The 14,238-nt window shown below is 50.8% G+C and overlaps 1 protein-coding gene across 1 annotated transcript in view; it reads right to left on the bottom strand.

The window, feature by feature from the left end:
• ACOT7 (acyl-CoA thioesterase 7) overlaps window positions 1-14,238 on the bottom strand; it is a 72,394-nt gene that overhangs the window by 30,664 nt on the left and 27,492 nt on the right. Inside the window, exons 4-6 of the mRNA XM_087820793.1 lie at window positions 11,872-11,963; window positions 7,454-7,568; window positions 2,894-2,980 (exon numbers count right to left, since the gene is read on the bottom strand). Coding sequence (XP_087676919.1) covers window positions 2,894-2,980; window positions 7,454-7,568; window positions 11,872-11,963 — 294 coding nt within the window. The remainder of the gene's footprint in view (window positions 1-2,893; window positions 2,981-7,453; window positions 7,569-11,871; window positions 11,964-14,238) is intronic.

The following is a 14,238-nucleotide window of genomic DNA, read 5'->3' as shown; positions in this document are numbered from 1 at the left end:
TGCCTCTAAATTTTTCCTCTTATTTAACTACAGTGACTAAAATCTCCAAAACAATGTTACCTAGCAGAGAGAGAGAGAATGGGCGCCCTTGCCTTAGTCCTGAGCTCAGGGGAAGGTCCTCCAAGCCACCCCCCGCCCCCATAACGCATTGTATCATGTTCAAGAAGCACCATCAATTCCTGTTCTTACTGAGTGTTTTTATCAACGGTGTCTGGGTGAATTTATAAGGTCTTGACTGTTGCATGGACCTAAACACCCCCCCAGCACATCTCCAGGTCACCCTACAGGCTGTACAACCAACAACAGGGGAAGGGAACATGAAGGGAAATGGCCTTTTTGGGGCTGAGATCCCAGCACTTTCAAAAGACGGAAGGAGAACTCTGCCCAGTTCATTCAGGACTCAGGGAGGGCAGAAGCCAAAGCCAAGCTGGCATCTGTGATTTCCAGCCACTTAGCATTGCCAAGATCTGTGTGTGTGTGTGTGTGTGTGTGTGTGTGCGCGCGCGCAAGCATGTGTGCATGGTGGGGTAGAAGGTAGGCCTCAAGATCAAGACTATACAATATGTAAAAATCACAGAAAATGGGGCACGCAAGTCGTTTACCAAAAACACATGTACAGCACAGAATTGCTGGGAAAACAAGTTAGCAAACACCTCGGTTCACTGTTTCCCCCTGCAATTAGCTTCTACTAAATTACAGTTTGGAGAAGACTTTCAACTGACTTTCAACCCTGATCCTGTCAACAGCACTCACTCGACAGGGAAACACAGGGTGGCCACTTCCCTGCATATGCTTCATTCGTTATTCCTGCCGAATTACTAGGCACTGTGAGCGATGACGGCATTGGGTGAAATTATTAGACTTTAAAATTGTGGGCACAAAATCCCTACTGAATTGGCATTGTGAAACACACGTTAAAAAATGTGCCTGTATCAAACGACAGCTTAGGCTCTGTAAGTGAACATGAGCTACGTGACGTGCCCACTTCCAGCGTTTCGGCAACTCTCTCCCCGCCTACCCTGCAGCCCCAGCATGTGAAGAAAGAAGACAGCACTTAGTGTGGCCTTTGCATCAAGGAAACGGCGAAGACGGAGATGCCACATGTCGTGAACTTCCAAAGTGTGGTTGACATAAGCAAAAATTTCTAGCATGGAGTTTCACAAACTTCAGGTAGGATGGAGCTCTATGAGTCTCAAGGGCAATTCTTTGCCGTTACAGAAGCAGGGACTTCTGATGGTTAGGCTCACAAGAGGAGGCTGCCCCCCACTTCTAGGAGACAAGGGTTGGGGAAGAGGAACAGCGAGGCTTCCAAGGCCACAGCTGCACAAGCCATGCTGTTCTTAAGGCAGAAAGATACTCTGGATGTCACAATATTCATGGGCCTGGAAAGTACTGTTTGTTGTAAAATAGAGCTTTCCTTGGGTGGGATCCAAGTTAATCAGTTTGCAGGGCACTGCAGCTAGCATTTAGTTGAAAGAAGAAAACAATCATGAAGTTGAAAAAAGAAACAGACAAAAGAGGATTCATTTTTTAAAAAAAAGAAGTGAACTTTAAAAATATATCTCAAATCAGAGTCCACTCTCTAATTCTAATAGGCCCAGGGCCATTATCCCAAGCTTCTCAACCTGGACGTCCATGCACCTCTCATTTGAGGAACGAATGTCTCTTTCACTCTACGTGAAACCCTGGAGCCATACAATAAGATCAAGCCCTGCTCCTGAGGTGTCCCCTGGTAGAGATACCAGTGTAACCCCGCACAGAAGAGTACCGTTTGAGCTGGATTTTGAAGGATGAATAGGAATTTTCTAAGAAGAAAGGAAAGCTTGGCATTCCAGGCAACTGGAAATGAGAGTGCAAATGAATGGCATTGTTCAAGTGCCCATTGTGCCCGCAGAGCAAGAACAGTTCAGTACACCCAGAGCAGAGCAGCCCAAGCTTCCATCATCCACGCACCACCATCAAAACTTTTGTGATCATCTGTACCACTTAATGATGTTTTCCCTTATGTTTTTCAGCTTGTCTTTTAAAGTTCACTTTAACCTGGCTGGGCATGACTCAGTGGTTGAGCATCGACTAGGATCCAGGAGATAGAGGTTCAATTCTAGGTCAGGACACAAGCTCAGGTTTTGGGATCGACCCCCAGTAGGGGGCACGCAGGAGGCAGCCAATCAATGACTCTCTCATCACTGATGACTCTGTCTTTCTGTCTGTCAGTCTCTCTCTCTCTATATATATATATCCCCCCTCCCTTCCTCTCTCTGAAATCAATAAAGATATATTTAAAAAATAAATAAAGTACACTTTAATCCCATCTGAGATGATAACATCCATTAATTTATGGGCTTGATGTGCTACTTAAATTTTTCCTAATTCACAAAAAAGTAATTATACATTATGAAAGTAAAAAGTGACCCTCCATGAACCTGGGGCTAAGTCCTCTTGAGTTCCAGCCATGTTTCCGGAGCTAGGAACTTCAAGGCCTGTGCTGTTTGAGCTGGGATCTCACCAAAGGAAAACATAAATGCAAACATCAGTGGCAAAAATGGCTTTAATTCGCCACTCTATTAGTGGGTCATGACTTCACTCTCAGGGGATGCTGGCATTGCCCGAAAGGCCCTGCCCCTACCCTCAGGCAACCTCTAAACACCCGGTAGCTCTAAGCTCCCAGGGTTGCATGTGACCCTCTATTAGGACAATCTTCCATCTGACTTTCATTTCCAATTTTCAAAGCAGGCATCAACAGTATTTCAGTAATTTATTATGCAACCTCTTAAAAGTTTAAATGCATACTCCATTAAACACAAGAGCCTAAACTGGGTCAGATAGCAGCCTGACTTCCCAGGGGATTAACGAGGACCCACCGAGTGGGACGAGCACAGCCACTGATCCTTACCTCCATGCACAAAGCCATGCAACGTGCATTCGGAAGGCCCCACCAGGTGGATCAAGCTGGACTGGCTGTAGCTGACAGTGTTCGGCTCTGGAATTACAAAGGAGACAGATTAGGCCAGGAGACAGGTTGGCTGGATTCCCACGCTGAATGGTCTGACAGTGCTGACACACCCAGTGTTTGCATGGTGATGAGGGCTGTCAGCTTACACCTGGGACCCCTAAGGGAAACTGGTCTCAAAACAGACTCCAGTTGGCAAAGGAGAAGGCTTTCAAGGATTAATTAGCCACTCTGCTAGTGGGTCATGGCGTTACTGCAACCCACGGCCCTGCTGCAACCCACGGGCAGCCACTAAACACTTGGAGGCTCTGAGCTCCCAGGGTTGCGTGTGACCCTCTGTTAGGACAGTCTTCCATCTATCTGACTTTCATTCCCTATTTTATAAATAGGAGCCAACAGTATTTCAGGAATTTGTTGTACAACCTCCAAAAAGTTTCACCTTATACATCATTATACACAACAGTAGAGCAGAGACTTGGAACCAGATAGGACACCGCAGGTTCAGCGCCTGGACTCACCCTGACTCCTGCCCACCCTTAGTCCCTGGCGGGGCCCAGGGAGACACAGCATTCAAAGGTGTGTGGGCTTTGCCCTCCCATGGCCAGCCCTCTGCCCCCTCACCCAATGCTGCTGCTGAACTGCCAAAAGATGAAACAAAGCCCAGCCTCCAGAAGGCAGATATTACACTCTGAGCCTGACTCTTCCAACAGGTGGGGGGAGCACCGATCTAGGGCTTTCTGAGCAGACCCCGTGCTGCGCACCCCTCTGCCTTCCCACAGCCTCTGGACAGAGATGACACTCATTTGTTTCCTGCCCCGACAGTGTCCTCAAAAGGGTGGCCCATCCCCGCCCTGACAACGCCAACCTGCTGAGTCCACCAGCCGCCGGGCCACAGCTGGGACACACCTCAGGTGAAAAAAGGTCTTTTCTCTATTTGGCCAGGGACAGAAAGTCTGGGCAAGAAGTGATGTTGTAGAGCAGCCCAGGGCTGGTGGCACAAAGGTGGTACCTGGGATCCCCTAAGCATCAACAGTGACCTCAGAAGCTCCTCCATGGGAGATTTCAAACTGTATGGCTGCCTAAAGGGTCACGAAGCAGGAAAACTGGAGCTCAAGTGAGTGAGGCCGTAAGTATTTACTTCCAAACTTGACCTTTCTGGTTGTTCTCCAGCCTCACAGTGCAGACTTAGACTCAGGTCTCGAGCTCACGTGTGAAGTGCCACCTGCTCTGAGGGGCTGTGCGGAGATGGGCGGGAGCTAAAGCCCCTGCCCGAGAGCCTCGAGGTGCTCCCGATGGCGGCAGAAGCCACAGCGGGGCTCGGGCTCTGAGGAGGGGTCTCATTTCTATCCACGCCTACTTCCCTGGTGGTTCTGGCCACTAGCCTGCTCTCCACCTCCTTTCCCGGCCCACTGTGTGCACCTGCAGCCCCAGTGTCATGTGAGGTCTCTTGGGTTGCCCAGGCCTCTGCCGAGAGGACTCATGTGCTGGGGTGCAGGAGCTGGTGGGCAGCAGCTGAGTGGAGAATTCCCTCCCAAGAGGCCACATTCTGGAGACTTACTTCCCATCTAGTCCACCCATCTGCATGTGGGCCAAGTGGTCCTCGCATGTAGACAACTCTGTACAAGGGAGTTGGGGGGTAACATCAAAGGCTCCCAGGAAAGGCACTCCAGGTGTCCCCTGGGACTGCAGTCAGTATAGATGACCTGTGGCCTTGACTTAGGGGTGTCCAGACAGCCTGGACTCTCTGAGACCACGCTGGGCCTCAGGGTAACCTGGCATGCCCTGACGCGCTACAGGGGATGACAAGGCCTTGAGAAAAGTCCAGGACTCTGCCCTGCCCAGTTCCTAATGTCATCTGGAGTGGAAAAGACATCTGAAATCCTTGTGCTACGGGAGGGTGGCGGGTGAGTCCCTGCTGGTTAGGTGCACCCAGAGCGACATCTACTACCAGCCTCAGGGGTTTCTGGTGCCCAGATCCTGCCTGGGAGATCAGGTGGAGGGGGGCAGCTTAAGGAGCCACGAAGGATGCCCCGACCATCAGAGGAACCCCCCAGCCAGCACTACCAGCCCAAACACCCTGATTTTAAAGATCAGCTCCCTTGGGCCTGTCCCTCTGCAACCCCCCTTTCTCTTTCCCTTGGTTGTGAACTCAGTCCACAGGGATAGGGACTGTCTATCAAGACCCAAGAGCAACTAGGCCCCAAGGAACAAGGGCTCACCACGCTGGTTTTGTTGGCTTGTGTCCCACTCATAAAAGACAGGAAAGCAACTACTTTATAGCATGAACAGAAACTAAAAGCCTCAAATTTGGCCCAATCTTTGGAACTGCTTTGATAGCTAAGAGGCTTGCATGTGGACAATGGCAAAAGAATTTTTAAAATTTCAAACAATGGAAATTTGCATATAAAAATCTGTTGTCAATTCAAATAACAAGCAATTTGATGTAACTACCACGACCTAGTCAAAGAGATGCCCCCACTGTTCTGCACTAAAGTTTAAAAATTAAAAATATCAAGTAAGCCATGTCTAATAATTTAATAGTCCTAGAACTTGCATTGATGAGCTTTTTATAAGTGAAAGCACCAAAATTCTGATGGGGGGAAAAATACAGCCACGCACCCACCCCCTTTTCTCCTTCCCTTGGTTGTGAACTCAGTCCACAGGGGTAGGGACTGTCTATCAAGACCCAATGTGAGCCTTCCTGCTTTTATTCCTCTCGAAGAAACCCCGAAAGCTACCTATTACAGAAGGGAGCTACAATGCCGAGAGGGCCTGAATCCCCACCACTGGAGGAGAACCCCCCATTAGGAACGCCTGATTTGGACTTTATAATAAACCTCTATTAGTTACGAACTAGGATTCTAGGGTTTAGCAGCGCCCATGACCTTGACAAGTACAGTGCCTAATCTGTGAACCTGCAATTTCAAAATGATGTTGACAACCTGAGTTAGGTCCTTAGGGCAGACACGCTAGGTTAGGCATGGCCGTGACAAATACAAAACTCCCCCTTTCTATGTTTCCAGCTGAAGACACTGAGGCAGAGAGGTTGAAGCCTCCAGAACCTACTTTCCTCCGTGTCCCCAGCCCCCCCATACACACACACCTCGCTCCCTCCTCAGAACAAGCACTGATGGGAGCAGTGTGACGGGGCCTGTCCAGGCCCTGGGGAGAAGGCACTTGCTCCCTGGGTGAACCCACGACAGGCACCCAGCACCCTCGTGGCCGGCTCTCCAATCAGCCTGTGGGGGTGGCAGGCACCGGATGAACCCAGGGAGGCAGAGCCCAGTCCCTGCTCAGGAGCAAGGCCTGGGCTGACTTGCCAAGACCCTGGCTGTACTGGCAGGGGGACCAGGCTTTGAGGTGACACTGTTTAAAATCAAGGGCCGAGGACAAGGCAGGGCTGATTTCATGATAAACCCGACAGCCCCCCAAATGGATGGTCAGTCATGGCCAAATACGCAGTTAAAGCTGGATAGCTGATGGCTGTGGATGAAAGAGTTCAAAGTAATTGTATTTTCTCTTGCCAGATGAAGAAAACAATAGGGAAAACTGGGTTTTAAGGAACTCCCAGACTTTCTGAAAAGACACCTGAAGGATGAGAGGTTGGCCTGTCCTGGGGTTGCTAGGCAACAGCCGCAGGCGGCTGAAATCTGGTTCTGGTTTCAAAAGCGACAGCTGCAGATACAAGGGGATTTTTGAGCAGAAGTGGGGACGAAGGGCCCCGGAGGTGTCACCCTGCAGAACCCAGCAGGAAACAGGGACATTCATCACAGGAGCCAGTCCATCACACAGAGGTGGAGGCACAGGGCATGTTCTTGAGAATCCTCTCCCCACAGAGGAAATGTATCGCCATGTGCGGGGGTGGCAATAGGTGAAACACGTTACCAGAGGGCCCACCATTCCCAGGGCTCACCGTCTCCCGAGGGGATCAGACGCCCCAGAGGCCCTGCCTTGAGAGTGTCTGTGCACCAGGACTTCTCAGCTTCTGTTAAGGACTTGGGGCTGGGGTTGGGGTTGGGAACATCCTGGAGGAAAACATCCCTTGACCTGCTGTTTGGGTCTTGGGTGGACATTTTGTTAAACCTGGATCACCCTGGACTGAAGGACAACGCCCTGAAAGGAAGGCCGTGTGCCCGCAGAGTTTCTCACCAACGTGAAAAAGCCACTGTCATTCTGTTTTATAAGAGGTGGAAATCCCATCACAGACATGCTCCTGAGTAAACTTGGGTCTCCATGAACAGGTATCTTTTGCGCAGGCAGCGGAGCCCACCACGTGGGGACACAGGCCTCCCGGCCAGTGCTTGGCTTGAGGGGTGTTCCTACAGGAATGCCACACGAGGCCCCCGGGGACTTGCTGAGCCCTCCTGTCATACCAGGCGGCTATGATCCTGGGAAGGCGGTCTGTATGGCACACTAACCCCAGGAGGAGGTTCATAAACCTGACACCTTTGTCATCTGCTGACAGATGTCAGCCATCTACCCCAAGGGCACCCCGGCTTTTACCTGGATTCAGGACGGGCTGGACGATGTCGCCGTTTCTCCACTTAGTCTCCATGCGCTCCATTTTCTGGGCCTCATATCGCCTGCGGCCCTCCTCCTCCTGCTCCTGCCGGGAGTACTGTGGGGGAGACGGGGGTCAGCCGAGCCTCCCGGGCACAGGGCTCTCCTTCCTATAACTGGCACTATCCTTCTTCTGATAGCATATACTTATGAGTAACAAAATCACAGAGAAGGTGAAAATCTCAGGTACTCCCCCCACCCCTGCTCGAGATTTTATCCTTCCTGGAATTATTTTTATACCCATGTGTATATAAAAGCTCTGCCATGCTGTTTGTGAAGCTTAAAAGTAATAGCGTTTGCCCCTCTTACTATATCAACACCACTCGTCTAACAGGCTGGACGTCTGCAAGGAGCTGTGCAGCCAAAGCTAGGACAGCCCCTCCGAAGGTCTCCTAATGGATCACCGGGGTTTTGACTCAAGAAGTTAAAAATAAACATGAATATAAAACTTGGCACAAAAACTGGGGCTCCTGAGTCCCTTGGGCATGCTCTCCCATGCCCACTGTCTTCTGGCCCAATGTAGGGAACCCCCTCAGAGACCCCTCAAAGAGGCCCAGGTGGTCCACAGCCCCTCTGACTGTTCACGTCCCCCAGATGCCTGCTCCGTCCTAGTGGACCACAGCCTGGATACTCTCTCTTTTTCTTTTTGGATACTGCACTCTGTTTGATTAGCTCCGACTTCCGTCCTTTCATTTACTCAACCAGCATTTCTGCGGAGAAGCCACTGAGCTCAGAGCCCTCGTGCTCCTCTCCGCCCCCCTCTCGAGTTGAGCAAATTCATTTCAGAGGCAATTCAGACCTCTTTCAAAAGCCACTTTTAAATGTCTTGATTTTCCTGCTCGTGGCTCTGCTCCACATTTGCACAGGGTCTGAACACCATTCTGTGGCTTAATTACTATTATCTCGGGCTTCAGAGCCCGTCTCCAAAGGAGACTGCAAAAGGAACTGAGTGGTTTGTTCAAGGGAAACAAACCGTGGAGGGTGTTTAAGTGGCAGGGGGACAATTCAACCTCGTCCTCCATAAACACACTATTTCCTAATGTTCCCCCCTCGATAATGGCTGTAAGTGTAGAGTTTGTGCTGTGCCTATTGAAATAAATTCATGGCTGAACTTCAGTGTCCTGAGGAAATGCCTCTTACAGAGATTTTCAAAAGAGCTGACCTCCCAGGTTTAATAAGCTCCCGCTGTGTGCAGCACACGCGTCCCATCTCTGCAGTCACAGGGGGCTGATGGAGGCCCTGTCCTGACACAGGCCAGAAGGACAGAGAAAATGCAGCCTCCTCACAAATGCTTCCCTGCTGGCTTTAAATCTGGGGATAAAATCACTAAGACATTCTAGTGATGGGCTGGCACCCAACTCACCACAAGAGCTCAACAAACCCCACTGATCTGAAGCAGAAGACAGCTCAGCCCAGATGTTCAAGATGACAGTCCGTGCAACCCTCCTAACTCAAGCACAACTTTAGATGATGAAGTAGCCAAAATGTCCCTTCTGCAATGGCCTCTGCAGGCTGCAGCTGCACCGCCAGCCACCGCAGTGGTCTTCTTTTCCCCTCAAGGGCCACTGAGGTCCCCGTTCCCTGGGGAAGATGGAATAAAGTGGCAAAGTCCTACACAAATGACCCTGTACAGGGTGGACAGCTGGGTTTCTCCCAGGGAGCAGCAGGTACACAATAAATCCATGAGTGTACATGTGTGAGAGAGGGAGGGAGGGATGTATGACAGAGATATGTCTGATTTCCACATGTGTTTGACATGGGATATACACGTGTGTAATATATGTGTACATACGCAAAAGGACTACAACTCGCTATATTGTGGTGGTTTGGACCGACCCGCAGCATCTCTGAGGTGTGTCTGCAAAAGCCCATCAGAGCTGGAGAAAGGCGCCGAGCTTTCTAGGATCAACCAGGACTCCAATTGGCCCAGGCCAATGAAAACAGACGGATATTTCAAATTGACTGAGGGCTTATACGTGGGCCTCGCATGTGTGGGAAGAAGAAAGCTCAGATAAACATTAGCAAGGGACAGCTGGGAGCCATGTGGCTTCTCCCGTCTGGAGCCCTCTGCTTCTGTTTAGTGGGATGGCGTCAACAAACCCCTCTCCAAGGTCAAAGTTGATATTTCTGTCTCATCTAACCCACTGAACAAAGGTAATGGGAAAGCTACTGGGGGCTCCTCCAGGGTGAGGGAGGCAGAGCAGGGGAGAGGGGTGATGTGGGGAGCTACCCTGTCCCTGTGGGGAAGGGACAGGAACCAGGAAAGCTGGACATTGCCCACCCCTTCCCCACTGGCCAAAACCCAACAGTGCTCAGCTCGTGGGCCCTGAGGAGCCAGAGGAAGCAAAAGCTAATGTCTGTCCAGGAATCTTCCTTCAGCGTCACCCCTTTAAGAAGTATCATATGGCGCTGAAGCCAGAGATACAGCCTGCTAAAGATTTCTGAATTTTGTACCATCTGAAATTAAATCGGTAAAAATAATTGTGTTTGAGTATTTACACGTGATGTGGCTAATTTAGCACCAAGGGCTTCGTAGGAAAGAAGAAAGTGAGGGGTAGGTACACATAACTTCTGAAGAAAACAGTCACTGTACCTTAAACCCACTCCTTGTTCTTGGGTCTCAAAACCCCCCATTAGTGCTGCTTGGAAATGAGGCAATTTCCATCCGTGAAGCAGCAGAGACAGAGGAGGGCAGCCCCGGGAAAGAATGGAGTGGAGGGCGGGGGGGGGGGGGCGCGGAGACTGAAGGGTGGTGTTCTGGGTTGAAGAGTGTCGTCACAATTCCTGTCCACCTGGAAGCTGTGCATGTGGCCTTATTTGGAACTAGGGTCTCTGCAGGTGTAATTATTATTATTATTTTTAAATATATCTTATTGATTTCAGAGAGAGGAAAGGAGAGGGCGAGAGAGAGAGAGAGATAGGAACATCAATGATGAGAGAGTCATTGATTGGCTGCCTCTGTAGGTGTAATTATTTGAGGTCACACCAGAGCAGGGTGGGCCCTAAACCAAATGACTAGTGTCTGTATAACGAGATTCTCACACACACACACACACACACACACACACACACACACACACACACACACACACACACGGGAAGGTGGCCATGTGACAATGGAAGCAGAGATTGGAGTAATGTGGCCACAAGCCAAGGAACGCCAGGGGTCACTGTTAGGTACCCAGTTTCATTATTTTAAAAAGTGTGCTCAATATACATACTGATGGCAGGAAGACAAAGGCTCCCGCAGAGGCAGATGCTATTAGAGCACCCATCTGTTTCCCTCTAAGAACCCTTTCTCCTCTCAGGGGCGAGAGGAGGGAGCAGTGGACCCCATGGGCGAGCCATTCATGTGTGTCCTGGGAACATCTAGGGACATGGGAGTTGCGAGAGGAGGAGGTGAGGGAGTAACTGTAGGGAAGAAACTCCACTCCTCTGCCTGCCACATGTATGCCCTCTGAAGCCTGCCCTGCTGACCCTGACTACTCAGGGGTCCCCAGGGACAGACACAACAAAGTCTCTCCATGCAAAGATGTGCATCTGTCCACAGCAAAACCAAACAGAGAAACCAAGGAAGAGGCAGAAATAGAGCTGTCTTAACATCCATTTCCTCAGGGACCCAGAGGGACTGAGATGGGCAGAGGCTGGCCTGGGGGGGGCAGCCTGGCGGTCCTGGCTCTCAGCATGTGAAGATTCATGAACAGAAACCTCATTGAAATTGGAGTTGGCGGGCTCTCATGCCTACCACTCATCGTCAGTTACCCCAAACATAAAGACATACTCTCCATCTCCAACAGGAAGATGTTTTCTACTCCACCCTCCAGCAGGAAAAAGGATCTTCTCCTTGCCTGGCAACCACTCAACCAGTGAGAAGCCACCACACTTCAGACTCCCAGTTTCCTCCAATGGATTCTCTGTTTAGAACAGCCCCTCTGCATTCCCCCTTTCCTCTATAAAAGAGCCTGTCTCTCCTTTGTTCTCTGGACTTGTGGGTGGTTTGCCATTAGACTATAGGTCCCAAATTTCAATTCTTTATTGTTCCTGAATAAGCCCAGTTTGCTAGAGAAATGTCTGGATGTCTGTCTGTTTAAGGTCAACAGGCAGAGGGACCACTCACCAGGCTTGGCCTTTTCTCTGGTCGGAGAGTGTGATAAAGGGTCCTTGGGAGGAGTGTCCATGGGGTCTGGGCCAGCCTACACTCATATTCCCAGCTTGAATTAAACCTGCGCTGAGAGACCCTAAACAAGGGTCGCCCCTCTCCTGGCCCCCTGTTGTGGCTCTCCTGGACATCTCCCACCATCACAAGAATGACCAAGCTTCTGCGATCTGCCCCCAGTGAGAAATGGAAGGGGCCTCCTTACCACAACCGGAGGCACCTCCAGGACCTTGTCCACGTTCTTCAGTGACAGGGGCACATACCACAGGGTGGCCTTATTGGTCAGCTTTTTGGTACCTTTGAAGAAGAAAACCACATGAGTGAAGGCCTAGGGAGAGAGGACAGAGGGTGCCAGGAACCCAGCAGGTGGGCTGAAAAGCCACCACCTCTGACCCCTGGCCCCCAAGGCCTTTAGCAATGAGGTGCAAACATAGACCCCTAACAAGGTGACCCTCCCCGCAATGCTGTCACTCTCCAAAGGCTGCTGGAAAGACTTCAGATCACCTGGCTGAAGCCTGGGGGTGAGGGGATTCCCCAGGCCTGTTGGGGAATCCTTTCCAGCACTTGCTAACATGGAGGTCTCACACCTGCAGGCACCAAAACCAGGCATGCTGTCTTTAAAGGTGTTTTGATAGAAGGGAAGTTTGGTTAGTAACACACACCAGAAGGCTCTGAGGAGCTGCCAGATGGAGAGAAGGGCTGTGGGGAGGGGCAGACTAACCTGGGGAAGACCCCTGGTTCGGTTGCCTCTCAGGGAAGAGGGAGACAAGCCAGAGGAGGGAACAAAGCTGGGGCCGTGCCAGGCTAAGCCTGGGCCTCCACCAGCAGATCCAGCGGACACTAATTTCAATCTCAAGAACACCCCACTGAGAAACTCGAGGTCACACACTGCTGGATCCGCCCACCTGTCTAAATTCTAAATGCTGCAGAGAAGAGTTCCTGCCAGAGGGGGCTGGAAAAGCAGCAGTACATGGTCATGAGGCTCAGAGGGAATGTGGAGGCAGAGCCCACACGGCCACATGGGCAGCTCGGGAAGGGGCAGCTACTGGGTCACAGCCCAGAGCACAGCTGTGTGGTGAGCCCATCAAGGCCCACCCTTTCGACCCCAGGCACTTCCTCAGTGCTCCCTCCTTCAAGATAAAAGGCTCCACCAGAAGCTTGGATTTGCTGCCTGGCAGACTCAGACCTCCAATCCAGAAGCTTCCAGATGGAGCGCTGAGATGAGCTGTGGGCTGACTTCTACTCTTGGCAGAATGACAGGAAACAGATCCTTCCTTGGGGCACTGAGCCTGGCCTCAGGACACAGTGAGGCTGAGAAACACGAACCAAAAGAGATCACTTGGTCCATACCTCTCACTTGTATAGGAGTCTGAAGCCCAGAGAGGTCAATGGGTTTGCCTAAGGTCACACAGCAACTCGGTGCCATTCTGAGTACAGACCCAGGAATTTCAGGGAAGTATTTGCAAGGATGTCTTTTAGAAATTGCCTCTTCAACATGGAAGAGTCCCAAAGTAAAGGAGCATAGTGAAAATGAGGGAAACAGAGAAAGCAGGGAAGGCAGGGAGTGGCCCAGCAACCCCCGAAGTCCCACCAGGAGCTCACTTCCTAGCAGTTCCTTTTGACCTGCCTTCCAAAGGTGAACCAGGGGCTGCAGCTTCCTCCCCAAAACTTAGCCCCAAGGACCAAGCCAAGCCCGAGGGGGTTGATTAGAAGAATGAGAGTGAGAATGAGGCTCTGGTCCAATAGCACCACTAGGACAAAGGGTTCCCACGCTCAGGAACCACAGGCAAATATGCAAAATATTTTCACTGCACTTTGACTGAAAGCGAATCTGACAACCTGCTTTTGGGAATAAAGATTTCCTGTCTGACTCAGCTAGAGCCAGCCTGACAAGCTGGTTTCCATGGAAACCCCAAGTGGCCCTCCTCTAGACCTAAATGAGCTCCATGGAGCAAATGAGGCAAAACATACTAATTGTACTTTCTCCATCATTTAATAAAACCATCAAAAGGCAACTGCAGCATTAGAAACATCTATTTTAAAATCTTAAGAGCTCCCAGCTATTTTCTGGAGCAATTCACAGTAATCACATCCCAGTTAGCTTAATATTTTGACAGTTGCCGGAGATGAATGAACCATCTTGAAGGCAAAGGTTTTGCTGGTTGTCTGCCTGGGTGTGTGCTCGTTCAACTGCCTCCTGACAGGCGGTGCAGCCCGTATGAAGGGGACACACAGGATGGGGGAACCCTGCCTCCTAGAGTTGAGAAACACGGAGGTATCACACAAACAGCTTCATGGTTCAGCCTTGTCGGGCCATTTGCCCGCCAACCTCAGTCTCCCCACCTGTCAGAGTTCACCGGCCCATCCGGCCAGTGTTCACTGGGGGCCGCTGGCCCAGGCACTGCTCTAGACTTTGGGGGACTGCAGTGGACAAGGCAGCCACAAGCCCTGCCCTCAGAGAGCTCACATCCCAGGGGACATATGTACAGAAAGACACACATCAGGACAGGGAAGCCTTGAGAATAGGAGAGACACAACTGGATCCAAACATGGGAAGACAGCAAGGGGACTA

The sequence above is a fragment of the Miniopterus natalensis genome, chromosome 9 (assembly GCF_054644295.1).
Source record: "Miniopterus natalensis isolate mMinNat1 chromosome 9, mMinNat1.hap1, whole genome shotgun sequence".
NCBI lineage: Eukaryota > Metazoa > Chordata > Mammalia > Chiroptera > Miniopteridae > Miniopterus > Miniopterus natalensis.
Note: the sequence above shows the minus strand (reverse complement) of the source record. Positions and strands in the feature narration are given on the sequence as shown.